This window comes from Hydra vulgaris, chromosome 12 (genome assembly GCF_038396675.1).
Source record: "Hydra vulgaris chromosome 12, alternate assembly HydraT2T_AEP".
Lineage (NCBI taxonomy): Eukaryota > Metazoa > Cnidaria > Hydrozoa > Anthoathecata > Hydridae > Hydra > Hydra vulgaris.
In genome coordinates, this window is record NC_088931.1 from 30,751,241 (window position 1) to 30,776,939 (window position 25,699).

A 25,699-nucleotide genomic window follows, 5' to 3' on the forward strand; every position below is an offset into this window, starting at 1 on the left:
ACGATATATATTGTTTTCTATTTGTTAAATAACTTTTAAACCAATCAATGTTTGAGTTTTTTATGCCACAATGTTTTAGTTTAGCTAGAGTTAGTTAAACTTTAGTTTAACTTGTAAGGCAGTTTGGAAGATCTGAAGAGATAATGAACATTAGAAAACAAATGGAATTTTTTTATCTAAAATATTTTTTTCACATAAAAATTTCTTTAGTTAAATTTGATTGGGTCCACAGGTCCTTATGAAAGTTGCACATGGTAAATTTGGGTAGAGTACTTATCCATCGTTAGTAAGATCTTTACCTGTCAAGACATCTTGCTCTGTTCAAAAGATATTTAAAACCTTCTTTTTTATGTAAATTTTGAACACTGTGAAAAGGTGGTGTAAACATCCTTGTTAAATGCTTTTCCACAACCCTTTATGAAAAGAACGTTAGGACCTCTTGCAGGATTTGGAACAATCTGAAAAAAAGTATATTGATAAATAAAAAATTTTCGCAAAAAATGTTGTTTTTCAAAATAAGCTTGGTAGCTTGATCATACTTACAAAGTATCCATGACTAACAAGTACATTTAAAATGATGTTGTGATTGTTGAAATATATTTTATAAATGCTTTTATGTGCTTTTTACCATAACTATTAAGACGTCTAAAGTTTGAGTTTGCTAAGTTTACTTAGCAAGTAATTAATGGTGGTTAATAATTATCGTTAAAAAAAGAAACATTTAATATTATTGCAATGGTTTGGTTATTTAAAAATATATTTGCACTATACATAGTGAAAAATATACTTTCCTGCTAGTTTATATAATTTTTTTCTGCAAGATTTAATTTCCACCGGGTACAGAACGTTCGCTGGGTGTTGAACATTGAATATCATACGTCGAACGTTAAATATCATACGGACTTGTGACGTCTATAAGGCTTTATATAGATGCCTTACTGACGTCTGTGCCTGCCTTCAAAGTCAACGTTCTCAGCAAGTTTACATTCAATTAAACTAGTATCAATTTAAAAAGAGATTGTTTTGTCATTGTTGATCACAGATAATTTTTGATAATCTTTAGTCTACTAAAACTTCTCTCGTCATAAACAGATTTAAATGGAAGAACCAATTCAATTTTGTAGGGTATAGACAAGTTAGGAAAACATGATGTTATCTATTTCTGTATTAGTATTGTCTTTCATTTGTAGTTTAGTTGTCATTGCTGAAGATATTCATGCATAAACTTTGAAAGTAGAGCTGTCACGATTACGTCTTATGAGGGAGAAAGGGGGTGGAGTTTATAGGTTTTTGCCAAAAACATTTTTAACACATAAAAACAAATCTAAATTGCTTCACGATATTTAAATCAGTTAGCTTATAATTATTTGTTTTTCTCCTTAAAAAAAAAAGTTGTTTACCCCTTGCAAAGTCATTATAGTTTTATAAGCATTTGTCATTGTACAGTCACAGTAGTTTTGATACACCGAACTATGTTAAAAATTAGAGATGTTGTGGATAGTGGTTTTGCCAAATACCGAATATCGAATATTTGGCAAGACGCTCAGTAGAAGCACCAAATATTCGGCAGTCAAATATTCGGTGACTTGGTTAACTTTGAAGGTTCCAACCTGCTTCGTTTAAGTGGATACGTTAACTAGGCTGTATGGATTTGTGTTTCATTTGTGGTTAAATCGTGTTAAAGCAGGCATTATTTGTTGACTGTTACATTGTATTAACGATAGTTATGTATAAAAGTACTCTCTAAACCATTCAAAAAGATTAAAAAAATATTTAGCTCAGGTATATCTTGCACTTCTGAGGTAATTCTTGAAGTTTCTATTGATAAATATAGCACAATGAACTTATTAAAAATGAATTCTCCACTACAATTTCAATTTGAATGGATTTAAATTATGTTTTAACTTTAATGATAATGTCATTTATACGTTAGCCTTTTTATTTATACGAAAGCCTTTTTTATTGATGCATGTTTTTAAAAACTAATTTAAAGGCATTAGTTAAAACACAACGAGCGAAACAAAAAAAATTAAAAGCTCTGAGAAAGATTAAGTTAGTGAAGGGTTAATCCTTCTCAGTGAAAGGCTGCTTTACACCGATGAACCATCACCGGTGCTAGTAGTACTGGTGAAGATTTATTTGCATTTTGTAAAAAAAAAAGAAATATAGATGAAAACGATCTAATCAATCTCTACAAAAAATATGAACACATGAAGATGTGGAAAAGAAAAGTCAGGTTGCTTGTGAAATTAGTTTTTACATGATAATATTTGCTCAAATTGGACAACAAACCCTTGCAAGTTGTGATCATATTGCTATTTTTGAAAGTATGTATAATTTATTAGGAAATAGCAATCATTTGCTATCATCAAACGTTAAAATTATTTTTATCATAACCTACCACTTTAGATTTTAAGTATCAAATATGCCAATGATTTATCAAAATAAAACATTAAAAAAAAATAGTTGTATAATCCGTTTTTATGCGGGTTTTTTTGTATTCGGTCAAATAGTTTGCAATAATAGCAAATAGTAAAAAAAGCCAAATACCGAAGTCACAGTATATTTGTGACATCTCTATTAAAAATGCGTTAACTACATTTTAGTTACATTGTAGTACACATGTAGTTAACATCCGTTAACTACATGCGTTAAATACATTATGATTGTAAAAGATATTTTCATAGAAAACAAAGCGTCTCCAATTTGTTTTCTGTCGTAAATGCGGGCAAGTTTTTAAAGCAGGTATGTAAACAGTGGTTTGTTATTAGCTAGTTTGGTAATATAATAATGAGAAACTTACACTTTAGGGGGCGCCAGTTGACTGGGATAAGGAGCGGGGGGTGGGTGGGTGTTGGGAAAGCTGCTTGTCCCCCTCCCTCCCCCACGCCTTAGCACAATCCGCCACTGCATATAGGTTTAAACAACACTAAAAACATCTTTTTGTATTATGACCCGTGGTTTATTTGCAAATTTTAGAAAACAGTATCCACAGTTTAATGCAAAATGCAAAATGATCTTATGATTTTGCAAAATGCAAAATGATTTATGCATAATGCAAAATGATTTATGCAAAATGCAAAATGATTTATGCAAAATGCAAAATGATTTATGCAAAATGCAAAAATCTACGTATATGCTTATTTACAAAAAAATTCGCTTCGCGCTATTTATATCTCGTGGAGGCTTAGCAATCAAATAAAGTGGCGAGTGCTCTACTTTTAGTACAAGTTAAGAAAGCGGCTCCAAAGATACTTTGAATCATTAAAATTATTTTAAAAGATCTTAAGAAATAATAAACTAATTATGCTACATATTTGAAAAAATATATTAAAAAAACCCTGATTTAAACAGATTTTTTTGCCCAGTAATTTGTATTACAAACTAGCATAATTAAAACAAATGGAAAAAACCATTATTATGACCTAGGCAAAGGCAAAAATTGATGCTTAAACCAAATCTTTCTTTAAAATAATTGGTTTTGAGAAAATTAAAAAACAAACAAACATCAAAGCCCATAAAAATTATGTTTGACCGATTATCAACTAAATAGCGATTATCAACTGAATCATAAGATAACAAATTCAATTTGAAAATCATAAATTAAAATTTTAAATTTAAAATAGTAATAAATTAGACAGTTGATAATCTAACCTGTTAACGTTATGTAATCGTTTCTTTACTAGCATTCGATATCACATAAAAAAACATAATAAATATTCTGAAAAGTTCTTACATTAGGAATATTTACAAATAGTGTCAAATTTAATAATAAAGTTAAATTAAAGATTTAAACTAGTATCATAGCACAACCTAATAGAACACTATAAGATAATACCAGGAATCGTGTTAATTGTCACTTAGTCTAGATACAGAGTCTAGATATCAGAGTCTATATATCAGAGAAGGTTATTTGTTTCTATAAAACATTTTATTCTAGTTTCTAATTTAACCTTTTGAAAAATATTGAGTTTAATTGAAATTTGATTTGAAAAGTCTGTATTATTTAGGTGACCACTATACTATTTCAATTTTAAATTGAAAAGCAAAGTAAAGTATTAGTTTTATTGATGATGCTCTTCTACAAGAAAAAAAATTATTTAAAAAATTTTTTTTTTTCATGTTTATAAACATAAAAAAATTACTAAGACACCTTAATGGTGTTAATAAATAAATTTAAAAGAAAATAGTCTACAAACTGAGTCTCTAATGTCAAATGTACATTTATATTTATATATAGAGAGAAAATATTATAAAAATGGACGATTCATTGAGTAAGAAAAGAAAAAAGAAAAATTTTAAAGAAATCACTCAGGATTTATCCAATGATGAGTTAATTCGGCGTCTAAAGGTACACTTTTTTTACTGTTTCTGTAACCAAAATTTTATACTATTGCATTAACATTATACTATTGCATTAACATCACCTCACTTTTATAATAAAATATAAATAGTTTTTCTGATGCTAAATCTAGTTCCATTATCATTGTTATTTGTCCATTTACTTTTTGATCTGACATATCTGTTATTTTTAATGAATTGCTTATGCTTGGCAAAACTTATTATCCATTCACACTCTGTTAATTCAATATATTGTTTATCAAGTACATTCTTAGAGGAAACAACACATTTATATCCTTAAAACAGCATCTGCATATAATAATATTTCCAAAAAATGCATGTTATGTCTACAAGAAAAATTTAAAATAATTACACATGTAAACCAAGAATGTTTGTTAAATAAAAAATTGGAATTGATTTCTGAATGAAGATGAATTTTTCCCTAAAAAACTATAAAAATAAGCAAGCTCAAAAAATAGTTATAATAAATCCCCTTTATAAGTATATTAAAAAAAAAGTAGAAGTAAATAATTCTAAAGAAATATTTTTGTAAAATTAAAGAACCTGTTGTAAAATTAAACTCTTATTAGAATGGTTTAAAGCAATAATGTAGCAAATGGTTAAGGCAACAAATAGAATATAGTTGCAAATAGTATCATACAAAACATTTTGCAAATAGTTTGCAGAAACATAGCTACTTTATTTATTATTTCAGTTAAGAGCTTATTATACTGTGGTTTGAAAATTTAAAAAAACTTTGTAAAATAAAGTTTTATCATTTTTGTTCAGTTTTTTAGGTGTTTCACAAAAAGTGTGGCATTTCACTTACAATAGTGTAAATATAAGAGTGTGTATAAATAATATTCATTTTTTATTAGTCTGCTATCAAACTCAATAGTGTTGGATGATCTTTAGTTTTCTCCAAAAAATTTTTATGAGTATGTTGTGAGCAATTGTTTACCAGAATAATAATCACACTGTGCAAGCATGCATTCTTTGTTTTCTGCTGAACAAACAGTTTTTGAAAGTAAATTTTTCAATATTCCCTCAATAAGGCATTTTATTGATAAAAACAAATACAAACAGATTGAGTACCACTTTGCAACTAGCAAAATGCACCATTTTAGTTTAAATGAAGTAAATTTTAATTATCTTATTTGAATTTCTGGATGTATTTCTTTGTACAATACATATAGTTGTTTTAAATTCATGGAATATTTATTTGTAATTATAGATGTTCTATAGTTATAGATTATTTAAAGATTTTCCAGACTGGTAGTTTTACATAAATTATTTAAGTCATAAAGTTTTAACGGATTCTTTTATGTCTTTAGGTAAAACTTTGCCTTTATACAATAGAAAAATAGTATGAATGCAAGTTTGAAGTTAAATATTTTATAAACTAAAAGTGATTTTTTCTAAAGTTTTTTTGAAATAAATCAAATAATCACAATATAAATTTATTATAAAATGATAAAAATTAAAAGTATTAAAAACTAAAATATTGAAATTTAAAAAAAAAACAATATTTGTTAGCTATTTCTCTCTAAAGGTTGTATGAGTCAGGAAAACATAAAGATGGAGGAGAGTTCCATAGCGTTGAAGTGCAGATAAAAAAACTAGACAAATAAAAGTTTTTAGAGCATGCAGGGACAGATACAGTAAAAGAATGAGACTTTACTGAATGACTAGTCAAGCGAGATTGAGTTTTAGTTGATGAAACTAGAGATAGCTCCTTTGAGCAGCAACCATGATAGTATTTGTAGAAAAGAGAAAGAGATGCAACTTTACGATAATGGGAAAGAGGCTCAAGCTTAATAGATAGAGTGAGTTCAACTACGTTTACAATGCATTTTTGAACCTTGTCCAGAAGAGAAAGAGCATCATTAGAAGAACAAGCCCAAATATGACAACAGTATTCCATACATTATGCACCTCCAACTCCTAAATAAAGATTCACTGCTTTCATATCCATTATAAATGACTGCACTATCACCTTTACATTAACTTGTTTTTCCTCTTTATACACAAGGAATCCTTTATTTTTTAACTCTTCCATTAACCATTTTATATGACTGCACTTTCACCTTTACATTAAATTGCTAGTGTTAGAATTATCTTTTTGATTAAAAGTTGCATGGCTTCCACTGCCATCAAATCCAAACTGTATTTTTGTATTAGTATATTTTTACTGTTTATATCTAAAAAAAAGTTCTCCAATATCATTTGCGTCATCTGTTTAACAGCCTGAAATAGACTGAAGTAAACACCAGAATAAGGTTCAAGATAGTTCATAATAATTGGTGTTACTTCAGATTATTTTTTTCTGAGATGTTTCCAACTAGGCAATAGATTGAAACCATTAGTTGAAAAATTTTTATTTTGGTTTGTATATGAATACCTACCAAGAGCACATTCTGTTTAAATTGACATTGTATAAATTGATTTGGATGCTGCCCAAGTTCAGAAATTGAGCACTTTTTTTTTTTATTTATACAGCAAATATTGTTTTTTTTTTTGTGTAAAAAAAAAAATGCCTAAAAACAAGTTTCCTTACAGCAGACACCAGCAAAGGAGGGAGGAGGGGGGGGGGTACTGCTGTCCAAATTTTTTTCCTAGCTTGAATTGACATTGAATGACAGCAAAAAGCCCCTGCTTGAATTGACATTGAATGACAGCAAAGCCCATTTTTTTAAGTTTGTTTTTCTTCAGATGCAGATCTTTGCCTGCTATTCTAAATGTCAATTAAGTTAATTGACTAACTTTTAGTTAACTAAAATTAGTCAACTAACTTTTTAGTCTAACAAACTTTTTAGTTTAAACTTTTAGGGTGGTTAAATAGTTTTATTTTATTTTTTTTTAAAAACAAAATTTTTTTTAGAAATTACATTCATTTTTTTTATTAAATACAAAATATTTTTTTAATATGATTTTTAGTTAAAAAATTTTTTATACTATAAATGATTTAACAGAGACATTGGTACTGCTAACTTTTACTAATAAATATCTCTGAGTGTATTGTATTAAACTAGGGATGGCAAATAGGCCCCAAAGGCCATGCGAAATTCTTGCATAGGCCTTTCATGGATTTACAAAAAAGCTTGTTTTTTTCCTTTTGGGATTTTTTGGGTCAAAATAAAGTGTTTTTTATTTTTATATTGGCATTCTTTCTGTTTTTTTGATGTTTTTCTGATTTTTTTTTAGTTTTTTTTTCTCATGAATTTTAGAATAGTTTTCTTTTATTCTACTATATTTAATAATATATGTTCATTAAAGAAACAATTACAAGTATAAACACCAATTTAACTTATATTTACAATAAAAAATTAAATTAGCTGTAAGTTAGTTATAAATCTAGGTATACTGTATGAGACTGTTTATTTGTCATGTTGTTCTTCCTAACTACTGTGTTACTCATTATATATAGAAACTAAACTTTATATATATATATATATATATATATATATATATATATATATATATATATATATATATATATATATATATATTTGTCATATTGTACTTTCTAGCTACTGTGTTACACTTATATACAGGAACTATTGTCCAATAAGAAAATTATTTTTTAGTTTTGATAATATGAATATATTAGTATAAAATACCATCCCAATTTGATATCATTTCGACTGCTCAAAAAATAAGCAATCTATCAAGATTATTTCTTTTTTTGACCATTTGTATATTCAATATACAAATGGTCAAAGAAACACTATAATTGTGTAGTAATTTAGTTTTACATTATTTGTTTCTTATATTTGTCAAAAAAATATATATTGCCTATATAGGCCTTTATAAAAAAGCTGTATACTGTACTTATTAAATAATAAAAATTTAAAATTTAAAAATTTAAAATTTTTATTTACTGAGTTTCCCAGGCCATCTTTATCTGATAATTCATAGTTTATTTTTTTATCTACATTTTTTTAACTTCTAGACGTTTTAATATAGTACTTAATCAGGACACTTGCAAAATTTTTCAAGATGCTTTGTTGTTCAAGGTCAATTTTTAGACATAATGCTATGGCAAACAGATCATTTAAATTTTTCCATTTTGCAAATTCGAATTAAGTATTTAAATAAATGGGCAACTAAGGTTTTATTTCTGCCTTCTGGGTATTACGGTCGCCACTGCAATTAAATTTTTAATTATTAGGCATTAAAATTTTTTAAATTCATCCTTTTTTTTTGAAATTCAATTTTTAATTGCAAAAATATTTGAATCAGAGAATTTTAGAAGGCTTATTTTTAGAAGAATTCTTTTGTTCAAATAGATTTCTTTTTAAAAAAATATAAGAGATAAATAGAAACATTTGTATGGCTAACTTTTGTGAGTCTTTAAGTATATTAAGTAAATTAATACAGTTGATAAGTTAATATCAACAAAATAAACAACCAAAAAAAAAATCGCGAAAATATAAAAAAACAACAACTAATTGCACAGGTGTGAAAAGCAATGGTGATTTGCAATACGCTTAATTCGAGCCCTAAAGCTTTTGACAAAGTTTGGCATGCTGGTCTTCTCCACAAGCTTGCTTCATATGGTGTATCTGGAAAAGTTTTTGAGAATATCAAATTCTTTCTTTCTAACTGCTTTATTTAAGTCATCCTCAAAGGCCAACACTCTTCTTCATTTCTAGTAATTTTTGGGGTACCTCAAGATTCTATACTTGGTCCTTTTTTGTTTCTTAGCTACATTAATGATCTTCCCAATAACAACCTTACATCTAAAGTAGCTCTTTTTGCAGATGAATCGAGTTTATACTCCTGTCTTGACAAAAAGTCTCTTTTTGATTGCTTAAAACAGGCCGATCTTGAATCTGATCTCATTTCTGTAACAGATTGGGACTCACAGTAGCTTGTAAATTATAACTCCAACAAAACTCAGTTATTAATGCAAAACTACAATTATTGCAATACCGTAAACATTCCTATATTAATGAATGGAGCAACCATCTCACTGAATCCTCTTCTTTATGTTTTCTTGGATTATCATTTACTACTGACCTTTCATATAAGCCATATATACAAATGATTCCGCTAAGTTTGCTTCTCTTTATGGTGCTCGCCATTTTCTTGATTCCATTCTCTGATTTCATTCTCTATCTCTACAAATCTCTTATTTGTCTCTGTATGGAATACTGTTGTTATATTTAAACTGGTTCTTCTCATAATGCTCTTTCTCTTCTAGACAAACTCCAAAAGTAAATTATAAACATAGTTGGACCAATCTATCTGCTCAGCTTAAACCTCTTTCTTATCGTTATAAAGTTGCATCTCTTTCTCTTTTCTACAAATACTATCATGGTTGCTGCTCAAAGGAGTTATCATCTATAGTTCTATCAACTAAAACTCATTCTTGCTTGACTCATCATTCAGTTAAGTCTCATTTGTTTACTGTTTCTATCCCTGCATGCTCAAAAAACTTTTATTCGTCTAGTTTTTCTTCCCACATTTCAACCCTTTGGAACTCTCTCCCATCTTCATGTTTTTCTGACTCATACAACTTACAACTTTTTAAGTCTTCTGTTAACCGTTTTCTTGCTCTACAACTCTTTTTTTACCTTGTAACTCCCAACTTAATAGTGATCACTTGCAGCTTGTTGTGAGTGAATCAGAAATGTAGATATATATATATATATATATATCTATATATATATATATATATATATATATATATGTATATATATATATATATATATATATATATATATATATATATATATATATATATGTATATATATATATCTATATATATATATATATATATATATATATATATATATATATATATATATATATATATATATATATATATATATATATATATATATATATATGTATATATTAAATGTAATTAAATTTAATAAATGTAAATAAACAATGTTTGTTGTATCAATATATAACACTAAAACCAATTAAGATAAAATTATCTTAGAAGTTTTTATAGAGAACTGCTCCTACCGTGTTAACCATACCAAAAGCATACCAAAATAAAAAAAATTTCAGTATTAATTGTTCTATTTAAATCTGAAATTAAAATATGAATTAAGATATTGCTATTATAGTTAAATTTTAAATGAATTTTTTAATATTTTCCGAAAAAACCAAAAAAAAACTGTCCCCTGCTTTTTTTTCCAAAAAAGCAACAAAAAAACCCAAAAATCAAGGACCAGAAAAATGCGTCAAATCTCTATCCTTTCACTTTTAATCTAAATATGAATCTTTTACTAATTTTTACTTTTTTTAACATTCTAAAAAAAATCCACAAATATTTTTACATTTTTAAGTTTGTTGTATAAATATTTTTGCATGCTTATTTGATATTTAGATAAAAATCTCATGGATAAAATTAAATTGATTATGTTTTAGTAATAGTTTTTTAAGTTTTTCCTTGTAATGTTTTATAATCAAATCATAAATACTTCAGAAAAACAATTGTCATAAAGGGTTGTTTTTCTGATATTTATTCTAGTATTGTAATGTTTTCAAGAAAAATTGTTAAAAAGAATGTTGCATTTGACCAAATTTTTTGAACTCTGTTTTAATATATATATAGATTGCTTTTTTATTGAAATAATTTATTATTTTATAAATATTATTTTGTGTTGCATTTCTGCTTATTTTCATATTAGGTTTCTTTGTTACCCAAGTAATAGTAAGAAAAGTAGTCATAAGAACCGACTTTAGTAATTAAATCTTTTTAGTTAAAAATTGAATAAGTTTGATACTTATAAAATTGTTTATAATTCGCGTAATTTATATTTAAGTAAACAAATTTTTATTAAAAAAGATTTAATTTAAGTTTTAAATAACCGTGTACCTATTATTTTCACTTTAAGTTGTATAAAAATGCAACTATAAAAATATTGTTTAAAAAGTTTTTCAGTTTTTTCAATAGGTTTTTTAATGGTGTCAAAAAAGATTTAAAAAAAATCTTCAAACTTTTTCACCTTAAAGATGCTCACAAAAGTGTAACAATGAATAAACATTTTTTTGCTTTTTTTTTATTATTGTGTAAATATGTACTACTTATTAAAGCAATATTTCTTTAAAATTAAAGATGTTTTTAAAACTTTTTTCTTTAAAACTAGATGTTTTTTCTATTTTTGTTTTTGTAAGTAAAAAACGAGTCAATCTTAAAGAAATTGAATTTTGTTTAGAAAAAAAGTGTGTATTTGCACAAGCTTTATTACTATGGGTGACAAACAAACAAAAACGTGCCAATAGATAAAATAAACATTAAGAAATACTTCTTTTTTTTTAATAAAAAGATTGCCTGCCCAAGCCAAAACCCTCGTCATTGTATTTACACTACACTGTGCCTATCCTTAGATAAGCAGTCAATATGTATATACACTATGGTGCGCATATCCTTCAAAAGTCAGTCAATGCAAGTACTACGTTAGTACTCCACTGCGCTAGTTTAATTTTAAAATTAAAAACCAATAATAAATCTAATTTTTTTAAATTCCTTTTAAATTCAACAATCTTTACCTTTTTTTAATTAAATGTGCGAATAGACTATAATTAAATATAGTCTATTTGCACGTGAAAAACGTGTGAGTAGACACTCCGTTGAAATAATCAGATTAATGTTATTTGAAAATGAATATACTAAAATTTTATAAAATTATTTAAGTTTCGAAAAAGCATTTAAAATAGTTTTCTTGTTTATGAAACACTACTTTAATTGTTAGCTGGTCGTTAAAGCAAAAAGTTTGGAAAAAAAGTTAAAGTGAATTTTTTCTTTAATCATTTTATTTTTCAATACAGCCTGGTTTTTATCTTTGTTTAAAAACATTCCAATAAATTAATTTTTTTATCAATATAATTCAATGATTAAAAATTAAAAACTTGTTAATAATTTATATTAATATAATTCAATAATTAAAAATTAATAATTTATTAATAATTTTATATTATCAGTTCTGTTATTTATAATATATTCAAGCAGGGGTGGCGGAAGCATTTTTTGGTTTTGGAGATATCTAACTTCCAGACATAGAGCAAACTCCAAACATTTATATGTTTATACTTATGTCAAATAAAGATACTTTGCAAAAAATTGCTATGATTGGAGCCTGGGAACCAAAAAGCCCCAAAATTTTAGCCCTTCCTGCTCCAAACGTGAGAGCAACAAGTTGATGAAATATTTTTTGAACTATTTTCAACTAGCCTTATATTCATTGATAAATTTTAAATTTCATAGTAAAATATTTTAGCATTTAAAAAATATGACCATATAAAGTTTAAACCCTTCTCAATTTGAGGGTTTGGTTTTTTTAACACTTTTTTTTTGAAAAAAAAAGTATTAAAGAAAAATTGAAAAAAACAACATACAAACCCACAAGCAATCTTAGTCTATTTTAAAAATGAAAAGATGTATTTATAAAAGAGAACAAATTATATTATTAAAAAAAATTACAAACCCACAAGAAATTTTACAATATTTTAAAAATAAAAAAGTTTGTTAATGAATAAAGAAGACTATTAAAAACAAACCCTCAAGCAATTTAGTAGCTAATTTCTATATAAAAATTTAGTTTTTAATTCACCAAGGACGTCAAAGAAAGTTGAGGAAAAGTTCATATCGAGTGAACTCCAATCAACTCCATGTCGGCGAACATTAATAAGGTGACCTATTTAACAATACGCTTTGCATCTTCTAACATCGTGTGCAATTCCTGCCTGCTTTCTCTATGCTATCTTTCTAACGCGCTTCTTCTGTCTTTCACTCTAAAATATCTTCGTTCTTCCCAAACTCACCTTACTCTCAGTCGGTAGAGTGGGTTATGACGCTCCCTTTGGAGCTGAACTAGTCTTTGCGGCCTTGGTAATGTGGCCTCTATATGGCAATTAGCCAGAGGAGGATAAACCACAATACCAAAGTTCATATCAAGTGAAAGAAACAATTATAAAAAAGAAAACTTTAACCATCCAAAAACAACAATTGACCATCGATTCCTTGAGCTGGCCGGTTGAATTGACCGCTCGCCTTCAATTCCTTATTTTCCAAGCTGTATATGGGTTTTTACATCCAGCATATATAGACCTTTTAAGTAAAATCCTGCATGTTTCTTTTAGCGCCATTATGCCCATGACAATTTTTAATCCAGGGGTTTCAGTATTGAGAAATTTTTCCCTGAGAAATTCTAGGATTGAATGAAAAACAAAAATATAATCATAGTACATGATCCTCTGTACATCAATATCACTACTCATATCTGCTACTGTTATATCTGTTGAGTTTAAATGCTTTATCAGGTTTATTATAGTTTTTTTATTTTAATTACTTATATTTGGTACAAAATATTAGGGATTTTTGATGTTTTTGAATCTTGAATTGAAATTTTCTTTTCATGACATAGTTTAATCACCATCTTCTTCATCATCATTGTTCTCCAAATTTGGAATGGCAGTGTTCTCATGATCTAAAGTTTTATTATCTCTTTTGTGGTTTTTGGTTTTTTATTTTGAATTTCTTCTAGTACTTTCAAAGTTGAAGCTGGCACGGATAAACATCGCGCTTGCAATTGTGATATTACTTTAAGTTTATGTATAGACAGTAAATGCAAGATCTTTTGTTGAACCACTAGCAATTTTCAGTATTTTTTTGCATGTATTTACTTTACACATGACTGTTTCACCTGTTCCTCTTCAGAAATGCATCCATATGAGATTAGTGCTGTTGAATTCAGCAGACTTAATTCCTAGTTTAAATTAAATAACTATTTTTATATTTTAACAAATTCAGTCCATTCTTTTAACTTATGTTTTTTGATTAGATTTACAATTATTATTGAATTTATTAATATAAAAATGATTATAACTGTGAACATGATTCAGCTTAAATAAATAAACCTGTATTTTCATGATGTGTAAAAGCAACATTAAATAATTTTTGTAAAAATTAAAATGCCAAAAATCAATTAAAAATTAAAACAGCTATACCTTGTGATAAATGTTTTTACTCTTACCATCAGCAAATGTTACCTTTTTTTATTGTGTTTTAATACTATACTATGTAGATATTCCATGTTTTAATACTATACTATGTAGATATTCCATGTTTTAATACTATACTATGTAGATATTCCATGTTTTGATACTATACTATGTAGATATTCCATGTTTTAATACTATACTATGTAGATATTCCATGTTTTAGTACTATACTATGTAGATATTCCATGTTTTAATACTATACTATGTAGATATTCCTTGTTTTAATACTATACTATGTAGATATTCCATGTTTTAATACTATACTATGTAGATATTCCATGTTTTAATACTATACTATGTAGATACTCCATGTTTTAATACTATACTATGTAGATATTCCATGTTTTAATACTATACTATATAAATATTCCATGTTTTAATACTATACTATGTAGATATTCCATGTTTTAATACTATACTATGTAGATATTCCATGTTTTAATACTATACTATATAAATATTCCATGTTTTAATACTATACTATGTAGATATTCCATGTTTTAATACTATACTATGTAGATATTCCATGTTTTAATACTATACTATGTAGATATTCCATGTTTTGATACTATACTATGTAGATATTCCATGTTTTAATACTATACTATGTAGATATTCCATGTTTTAATACTATACTATGTAGATACTCCATGTTTTAATACTATACTATGTAGATATTCCATGTTTTAATACTATACTATATAAATATTCCATGTTTTAATACTATACTATGTAGATATTCCATGTTTTAATACTATACTATGTAGATATTCCATGTTTTAATACTATACTATGTAGATATTCCATGTTTTAATACTATACTATGTAGATATTCCATGTTTTAATACTATACTATGTAGATATTCCATGTTTTAATACTATACTATGTAGATATTCCATGTTTTAATACTATACTATGTAGATATTCCATGTTTTAATACTATACTATGTAGATATTCCATGTTTTGATACTATACTATGTAGATATTCCATGTTTTAATACTATACTATGTAGATATTCCATGTTTTAATACTATACTATGTAGATACTCCATGTTTTAATACTATACTATGTAGATATTCCATGTTTTAATACTATACTATATAAATATTCCATGTTTTAATACTATACTATGTAGATATTCCATGTTTTAATACTATACTATGTAGATATTCCATGTTTTAATACTATACTATGTAGATATTCCATGTTTTAATACTATACTATGTAGATATTCCATGTTTTAATACTATACTATGTAGATATTCCATGTTTTAATACTATACTATGTAGATATTCCATGTTTTAATACTATACTATGTAGATATTCCATGTTTTAATACTATACTATGTAGATATTCCTTGTTTTAATACTATACTATATAAATATTCCATGTTTTAATACTATACTATATAAATATTCCATATATTTTAAAGTATATGTTTTGAAGGAAGACTATAATTTTTTGAGTTTTTATTTTTATTTTTGATGATAGAGATAGAGCGAGAGAAAAGAAAAAATTGCAAAGTGACTGAACAGTTATAAAACAAACATACCAAAATATTTTAAGAAATTATGCTATACAAAAATATTTTCATTCTTTATTTTTAATGCCAACATGGTTTGGCTCAGTATATATTGTTTTTGATTATTCAATCTATATTATGTATATGCGTTGCTTTTAATTTTTTAAAATTAAAATCCTAAAATTCCGGGAAATTTTCAGAAATTAATCCTGGGATTTTGATCAACAATTTGTACAAGATCTTAGTATTGGATTTATCTCCAAAAATTTTTTTCCCTATATTTAAATGAATTACTTAAAAAACACTGTTAGAAGAAGAAAAACGGAATCTAAAAAAAGAAAAAAAAAAAGGGAAAAAAAAAGAAGTGAAATAAGGCATTAGATTTCATTTTTATTTAGTTGTATTTCAATAAAATGTGTGTTTTTTCTGCATGTGGTTGATAAGGATATAAAATTTTACATAGTTTTCAAACATATCTTTTATAAATGTTTTCAGCTGCTTCTACTGCTGTCTTTTTTTTTCTTTCTTTATGGTTATTTAGGTGCTCCAAGAAGTCCTTATGAGTCATTCCACGCCAACTGGACCAAGGTCGAACATGGACCCCCTCAGATTTTGATGAAACTTAGTGGGTTTCTTATTATTAATGAGAAAAGCAATTCCTAAAAATTTCAGCATAAAATCTTTTGTGGTTTATGAGATATGGTCATTTGAAATTTCTGATTTTTTCAAAAATAAAAACTTCAGTAGCAAAAACATGTTTTGTTCATACTTTGAAGCTTTATATTTTAAAAACAAATTTTCAAAAAACCTAATTTTTTTTATTGTGTACAACTCTACACTTACTTTAAAAAAACTTTGACATTGAATTCTTCAATGTCACATTTTTTCCATAATGGCTACCTAAAAAACTTAAAAATATGTTTGCAAATATAAAAAGTTGATTTTTGATGAGTCAATATGCAAAGCCTGCAGTTTAAGAAGTGAAAAAACATATTTTTTTTAGTTTCTATATATGGTAGGCTTCCAAATTTTCAGAAATTTACTAATAAAATACAATTCAGTAAAAAAATATAGACTTCTAAAAATGGCTGCGGCTAAAACTTAGGAAAATGTGCCTCCACTTCAAACCACCGGTAACCTGTAAGATCAACACTGGTTTTGATAAGATTTTTTTTTTCTTCTAATTTATTAGACTTTATTACAGTGATTTCAGAAAAAAAAAAGTGGGTACTTATGGGGAAGTTACAAAATCAGAACAATGAAAATTGCTCAAAATGCATTAAAAACATTAAAAATAAAGTTATTTTTGTAATTTAGTTTGTATTATAATTGTAATACAAAGTATGTATGAATTTAAAAGTATGAATTCAAAAGTAATCAGTACTAGAAATAAGTCTTTAATTAAGCATGAATTAAACTCATTTTTTAAATATCCTAGCTCTTTCCTGCCCCCTCCTCCTCCCCCGTCCATTTACTTTTTAACACTCGCATTTTTCCCCAGAACTTAGAAAAAAATTGTGATTGAACACTTCTCCTTTCATGATGTGTCTGGTTTCATGTCTGATGTATGAAATGCCTTTATGCCCAAACACACCACTAAACATAAACATATAAAAACAGAAATTTAGTTTTTAATGTTTTCATATAAAACTTATTAGTAACCTATTAAGTAAAATTGAAAAGAAAGACTTTTAGTCTAATTTACCTAATAGTTAATATCATGAATATAAATTTTATAATATTTTTCCAATACATTCACTATTCCACCCCTCCCAATGAATTTGACTTATTTGATTATCATTTTCAAATTGAGATTACAACTTATAACAAGTTATAAGAGTTGACTTGTCAAAAAACTTAAAAAACTTAGATATTTCCATACCACCACATATTTACCAGAAATTTCAGACTATACCTCTTGACATTAGTTGTTTGTGACTTAACAACATAAGACCTCTTGACATTAGTTGTATGTGACTTTACAAATCTAAACTGCATGCAACCCAGTTGCAATAACTGCCCAGATACCAACACACTTAAAGAGTATCTTACTGCTTTGTTTGATAGACATAGCATGGAAGATATCACTTTTAACCAGTGGCAAAAAGCCAACAAAAAACATGATATAGTTCCAGTAACCCTTCCAGTGTATGATTTTATTGAAAAAGCTTGTCACCAAATAGACCAATTAAGAGACCACCATTATATAGCCAAAAATCAAGCAGCATATTTGCAGCATCTAAAAATAACATTACCAAGTAATCATATTTTAGCATTACTAGACTTTGCTGAAAATTACAGTTTTTAAATTTAAGATTAAGTACAAGGTTTCCATTAGAACAACAGTCAAGCAACATTGCATCATTTTGTTATCTACTATATCGAAGAAAATATGATAAAATGTAAAAAGTGTTTGTATCATTTCAGATCATTTGCAACACAATACAAACTCATTGTTTCATTTATGAAGTAATAAAACAAAAGAGTTGTTGCCTTACTTTAATGATTACATTTATTTTAGTGATGGGGCAGGTTCACAATACAAAAATTATAAAAACATATCTAACTTATGTCACCATGATTATACTATGAGTATACTAATGTAAATGTTCCTAAGATGCAGCATATAGTTTCATTGCTTCTCTTTTAACAGGAATTAGTATAGCATGTGTTTATGATGTAAAATGGTTTTTAGGCAATATTGTGGAAATATCTGAAGAAAATCAAGATGTTCTTATTAAGTTCATGACGCAGTCTATTTCCTTAAAAACTATTACTTGGCCACATAAAGAAGATGTTTTCTGGGTTCCAATAACGCACATTTTATACAAAATTTCATCTTTAAAAGTTCAACCAACAACTGGTAAATGGTATGAACTATAAGCTCACAAAAAAACTTTACATTGCACAATAGCATAAGTAACATAATAAAATAGCAACAGCATTGGGAGGGGTGGAATAATGAATGTATTGGAAAAATATTATAAAATTTATATTCATGATATTAAATATTAGGTAAATTAGACTAAAAGTTTTTCTTTTCAATTTCACTTAATAGGTTACTAATAAGTTTTATATGAAAACATTAAAAACTAAATTTCTGTTTTTATATGTTTATGTTTAGTGGTGTGTTTGGGCATAAAGGCATTTCATACATCAGACATAAAACCAGACACATCATGAAAGGAGAAGTGTTCAATTACAATTTTTTTCTAAGTTCTGGGGAAAAATGCGAGTGTTAAAAAGTAAATGGACGGGGGAGGAGGAAGGGGCAGGAAAGAGCTAGTATATTTTTAAAAAATGAGTTTAATTCATGCTTAATTAAAGACTTATTTCTAGTACTGATTACTTTTGAATTCATACTTTTAAATTCATACATACTTTGTATTACAATTATAATACAAACTAAATTACAAAAATAACTTTATTTTTAATGTTTTTAATGCATTTTGAGCAATTTTCATTGTTCTGATTTTGTAACTTCCCCATAAGTACCCACTTTTTTTTTTCTGAAATCACTGTAATAAAGTCTAATAAATTAGAAGAAAAAAAAAATCTTATTAAAACCAGTGTTGATCTTAGAGGTTACCGGTGGTTTGAAGTGGAGGCACATTTTCCTAAGTTTTAGCCGCAGCCATTTTTAGAAGTCTATATTTTTTTACTGAATTGTATTTTATTAGTAAATTTCTGAAAATTTGGAAGCCTACCATATATAGAAACTAAAAAAAATATGTTTTTTCACTTCTTAAACTGCAGGCTTTGCATATTGACTCATCAAAAATCAACTTTTTATATTTGCAAACATATTTTTAAGTTTTTTAGGTAGCCATTATGGAAAAAATGTGACATTGGAGATTTCAATGTCAAAGTTTTTTTAAAGTAAGTGTAGAGTTGTACACAATAAAAAAAATTAGGTTTTTTGAAAATTTGTTTTTAAAATATAAAGCTTCAAAGTATGAACAAAACATGTTTTTGCTACTGAAGTTTTTATTTTTGAAAAAATCAGAAATTTCAAATGACCATATCTCATGAACCACAAAAGATTTTATGCTGAAATTTTCAGGAATTGCTTTTCTCATTAATAATAAGAAACCCACTATTGTTTCATCAAAATCTGAGGGGGTCCATGTTGAAATCCTAAAGTTTTGGTCCATTTGGCATAGAATGACCCTTATGGTCTTAGAAGATAAGAGGCCTATATGCAAAATAGAATATGGTCCAATTAAATCAATGGAACTTTGCCATCATTACCTGGACTTTGCTGTGTGGACCAAGGCTTGTTTATTACAGATTTTTCTTTAGAGTCCATTTTTTAAACAATAAGAAAACAATAATTTGTCTCTTAAAGATTTAAAGTTTCTTCACTTTTAATAAAATTTAGAAAAAATTGTCTCAAGGTTAGTAATCTTTTTTTTTTGTATTCTTGTTGCAGTCACATTTGAAACATTTTTAAAGGATTTTTTTTAAAAAAACAAACAAAGAATTACAAAAATACTTTCTAATTATTATCTTTGGAAGCAATTATTTTTTAATTCCTAATTATTCAAATTTATAATTATAGTTTATAAATATTTAAATGCAAGTTTGAATCAAGATTATTACTTTTTAAATTATAGTGATGATTAAAGTTAAATAATATATTGTTTCCCACACCCTGGTTATATGCTATAATGCATTTTGTTAATTAATAACATATTTTTATGTTTTGTTTTAGTCAATTGCACAAGAACTTACAAGTGTGGAACAGGGAGAATCTTTGACTGAACTTGAAGCACTAGCAGCTTCTCTTGCAACAAACTTCATATTTTATCACAAGGATAAAGATGCGAAGTCTCTATCAGCATGTTGTCTTGCAGATATTCTTCGAATATTCACACCTGAACCTCCTTACAATGAAGAGCAATTAAAAGTAAGTTTTTTAGTTTTAAATTGGTTGGACACGGTTGGTCAGCCAATCTGATTAAAAATTTTTAATATTTTTATTCTTTAATGCCTGTAACAACCATTAGTGGCTATCAGTATCCATTAGAAAGTTCAGCGTATCACTCCTAAGAGAATTTAGATTTAGGATTGGTTTTGACAATGGTTTCTTTACATGATGAAGATGATAAACTATTTTGTGAAGAAATACAGAGCTTGATGTTTCGGAGAGCTGTTAATTAGTTGGCAGTGTTAAATGTTGATCTGAGTTATGAAAAATAATAATTTCCTGAGATTCAGCTAAAATATTCAAAGAAAAGGGTTTAAAAATAATTGTCATGAAAAATAAATTTTTACTCCATGGTGAAAATGCTAAGTCGTTATAGTTAACAATATATGGTGATCATGCTTTAATTGCACCACTGGATGTGGTTCAACATAAATTATGTATTTTGTTCTGATAGTTGGTTTGGTGTAAATCTCTTTTGGTTTGGTTTTATATTTAAATGTCTTTGATAGTTACCTAATTTTACTGTTTGATTTAGTGACAAATGAATAAAGTAATTAAAGTCATATTATATTATATGCATTTATGCATCAAATTTTGCACCATTTTAATTTTTCTGACCATGCATCTATATAAATGATTATACATCAATATAAATCTTCATGTAGCACCATTTTAGTTTTTTAACCATGTAGCATACATCTAGAAGTATGATTTTAATATATATAATTAGCATATAACATTCAGGGTGTTAGCCAGCTCAATGGCATCGCATACAATGCATAATTCTGAAAAGTAAATTTTTGGGAGTTCCTACCTTTTTTTTTTCTTTTTTTGAAGGAATAGGACAATTTTAATAAAAATTCCTAATATTTTGTAAAACAATAACAATAAATATTGCAAAAATACGATAAAAAATATATTCCTGATGCCCTGACATTGTATATATAGAGTTTAATATATTTTATCTTATTTATGTTCTAGGATATTTTTCGTTTATTTCTACAACAGTTTGTTGAGTTAGGAAATGCGAAAGAAGGACAAATGTACCAACGTCATTTTTATATTTTAGAGGTTTGACTCATTTCAAACAGTTTTTAAAATTTTTGGATTTAAAAATTGATTATTAAAATTTAAACTATTTTTTTAGACATTGGCATTAGGCAATACATTTGCAGTATGTATAGAGCTAGAAGCTACGGATATTATCCAGAAATTATTTGAAACTTTTTTTTCTGTAATCAGGTACTTAATAGTATATAATATTACTAACAATATTAGGATTTATAATTTTAGTGTCATAAATAATGGTATTGAAAATAAACAATTCTTCTCTAATGGCTAAACTAATAGTAACCAACAAGAATGCCAAACATATTTAACATTGATATTAGCTCAGATACTGATCTTGAGCTATTTTCATGTTGTCCAACATTAAAATAATACAGTCAGATAATATTTATTGTATTATTATAATGATAATATTGAGAAAAAATGTTTATAATATTAAGAATACTTTTATAAACAATAATTATTTATTTGATTTGCTTTCCAAAACTGTAAGATAAAATATTATTATTTTGGAAAATATTGATTACAAAGAGGCATCAAGAAAAGATATGACTTGTTGATGGAGAAAATATAATGGGTGAATATTAAAAAAAAAAAAATTTATTTTAAATTTTTTATTTTATTTTTATTTTTATTTTATTTTTTATTTTTATTTTTTATTTTAAAAAAATTACTTATAAGATGAAAACTTAAAATTTTTGCGCTGCTGCCAATAATACATCCCTATTGCCACTGCACCACTAACTACCATCACTGCACACCTCCACTTCGCTGAGTTTACTTGAGTTAAATTATGCTATAAAAACCGTACATTGAACTAATAATGTATATCATGTCAATTGTTATCGTATTTTTGATATTACATGTAATATTAAAAATGAGTTATGTAATATTAAAAATGACTTATGTGTGCTGTAACTGCATTATGTAGTTGTAAGCACCTAAAATGTTGAATACTGCATAACAATGATAAATTAAAGTACTCATGCAAAAAATATATTTTTTATTTTTTTTAATAAGTTTTTTTCTAATCGTTTGCGTCTTGTAGTCCAAAAATTTTTGCAGGCTAAAAATAGGTCCTAGACTCCTAGGCATTAATTGTGTGTTTATGATTATGGTGTTTAGCATCCACTAAAATGTACTTAATCGTATAAAATTGTGCAATATGATAGAGAAAAATATATATGTATAACAAATAATGTTGTGTTTAGCAACCATCACAATGCTAGAGTAAAATGCTTCATGTTGGATATCATGTGTCCGTTAATATTAGAAGGAGACTCACTTCCACAAGAAATATTTGATTTAATTTTAACCAGCTTAGTTGAACCTAATAAGGTTTGTACGTATACTCTTATTTAACATAATTTTTTTTTGCATACTAAAAGAAAATTAAAAAGTAAAACTTTTTGATATTGTTTTTGTTGGTTATAGAAGGAAATATATAAATTTTCAAAATCTGTAAAAAAAAAAAAAAAAAAAATAATTAGGAATGACAAAAAAATACAAATCAACATAATATTAAATAGTTATTTTAGTTTTTAGTTATAGGTTAATATTATTTATATTTTAATATAATTTTTACTTTAAAATAATACAATATTAAATTATATTTAGTATTGTATTATTTTAATTTTTTCATTTATTTTTACATCATTTGCAGTCCATATTAAAGAAATGATAACTACAAAAGATTCAGCTAAAAATCACAAAAATGTTAAGATATTGTCTTGACTATTTTATTAATAATATTATAGTTTTTAAATAAACTTTACTTGTTTTTTTTTATCTGAAGAAACAACAAAGCATCATTGACATCTTGATAATTGTTTAGAGGATTTTCCTAAACTTTTAACCCCAATAGATTTTGGCTCTAGGAATTCAAAAATACTACTTTTAGGACTTGATAATGTCAAGAAATGCTTTGTTTATCCTGTTTTATTCAAAATTATTGACTTTTAAATTATTGATTTTTGGAGGAAAATCGGAGGCTATCACCAAAATCACTGGCAAAATTGTTGATTTTATATCATTACTTTATCTTTGGTTTATTGAAAAAAATTAAGTTAATGCATGTCTCTGTAATATTTGATCAAAGTAAGCACTCAAAAATGATATTAAAACAACATTTTTTTTATGCTTATTTTTCTGTAACTTTTTCTTATATTCTTTAAATCTAAATCAGATATGCTGAACATTCGACCTAATATTGTTGAGGGTGTACAAATTATGCATATAACTTCGGAGTTGAGCACCCAACACTCATAATTTCTCATTGGCCAAAAGAAATTTTTAACTAGTCCATGTGGATGCATAAATCTGACTTTAATATCAAGTTCACTTACATGTTCAGCAATCCCCATCCACCAAAATTTATCATAAAAACACGCAATATAGTCCATTTTTTTAATGTTTAATGAAATCTCTTTATTATTTTTGCTTTTTGGAATAATATCAAATACTTCAGTATGTGTATCCACACTTGTTTCTTTATAACTTATTATATTTGAGCTTTTAGGAATAAAGTGATACATTCTATTATTTTTCTAAATTTGCTCGAGTTGATTTTCTCCTTTAAAAATAACTTAAAACAAATGCCCAAATCTGCCCATTAGTTAGTTATTTCAGAATTTCTTGACAAACTACTCTTTTAACAGTCCCACCTATACCATCACAGGGGGGATTTACCATGACTGGTACCAAAAAATACCCATTTAGTATTTAAACTAAAGTCTCTACTATTATGAAAAAGACTGATAAAGTTTTAAATTTTTCTGCACAGCTATAAGAAAAGTATTTCACACATGATACATCTGGTAGATTTTCTTTGATATATTTAGTTATATCTTCTTGAATATTATAAAAAACCTTGTGTGATGATTAACACCTTCTGAAAGATAACAAAAAGACTTTTGTTTGAGACACTGATTTTTGCTCCAGTGAAAACTTTAAACTTTATTTTAAACAACAAATTGATAATTATCAGCAAAGTTTCCTAAAATTAAACATTCATTTTGGTTTTTATTTTATAAAATTTATTTTGGTTTATATTTTCTTTTCAGTTTTTCAAGAATCTACTTTGTGTTTTTTGTATAAATGAATGTGTGATAAGGTTGTCAATGCTATCACATAAGAAAAGGTTAAACTCATCTAGTGGCAATGATTGTAACAGTAGTTTTGTATGGTTAGTACTCTGCCATTGTTTGAATAAAGGATGTACACAAAATAAACGTGAAAGAATAAGCACATCATTTTTTTTCAGTGGTTGTATTAAAATCTTTTTAATTGTTTTGTATTTTGTTTACAACGTGTTGTGGTTTCAAAAAAATATGTTAGTTTTTGGATTTAACTTGAAATTAGTTTTAAAAATGACAAAAGAAGAAGACGTAAGAGAAAAAATTATGCACAAATATTTACAAAATCCTAATAGTAGCTACAATTCAATAGCAAAGTTATTGCAAATACATCTATACACCGTAAGTCGTGTTATTTAACGTTTTTTCCGAACAAAATCGATCAAACGCGAATCTGGTGGTGGAAGAAAGGAAGATTTTAAAGATATAAAACTAGTTTGAAAACTGGTTAACAGTTTTAAGAATAAACCAAGTCTTTCACTAAGGGAATGCGCAAAAATCTATGGATTTTCTTATAGTTTTGTTGCAAAAGTTAGAAACAGACATGGTTTTCATTCTTTTAAAGCACAAAAAGTGCCCAACCGTTCTGAAACTCATCAAAAAAGTGCAAGAACCCATGGCAGAAAGTTGTATGACAATTTTATTTCTAAAAATTTCTGTATTATTGAATACGAT

The 25,699-nt window shown here is 26.4% G+C and overlaps 1 protein-coding gene across 1 annotated transcript in view; it reads left to right on the plus strand.

Annotated features, from left to right (window-relative positions):
- The first annotated feature begins 4,224 nt into the window (after positions 1–4,224).
- LOC100208020 (sister chromatid cohesion protein PDS5 homolog B) overlaps positions 4,225–25,699 on the plus strand; it is a 122,785-nt gene continuing 101,310 nt past the window's right edge. The window contains exons 1-5 of the mRNA XM_065812893.1: positions 4,225–4,351; positions 20,607–20,801; positions 21,804–21,893; positions 21,970–22,064; positions 23,102–23,228. Of these exons, the coding sequence (XP_065668965.1) occupies positions 4,259–4,351; positions 20,607–20,801; positions 21,804–21,893; positions 21,970–22,064; positions 23,102–23,228 (600 nt within the window). The 5' untranslated portion in view covers positions 4,225–4,258. The remainder of the gene's footprint in view (positions 4,352–20,606; positions 20,802–21,803; positions 21,894–21,969; positions 22,065–23,101; positions 23,229–25,699) is intronic.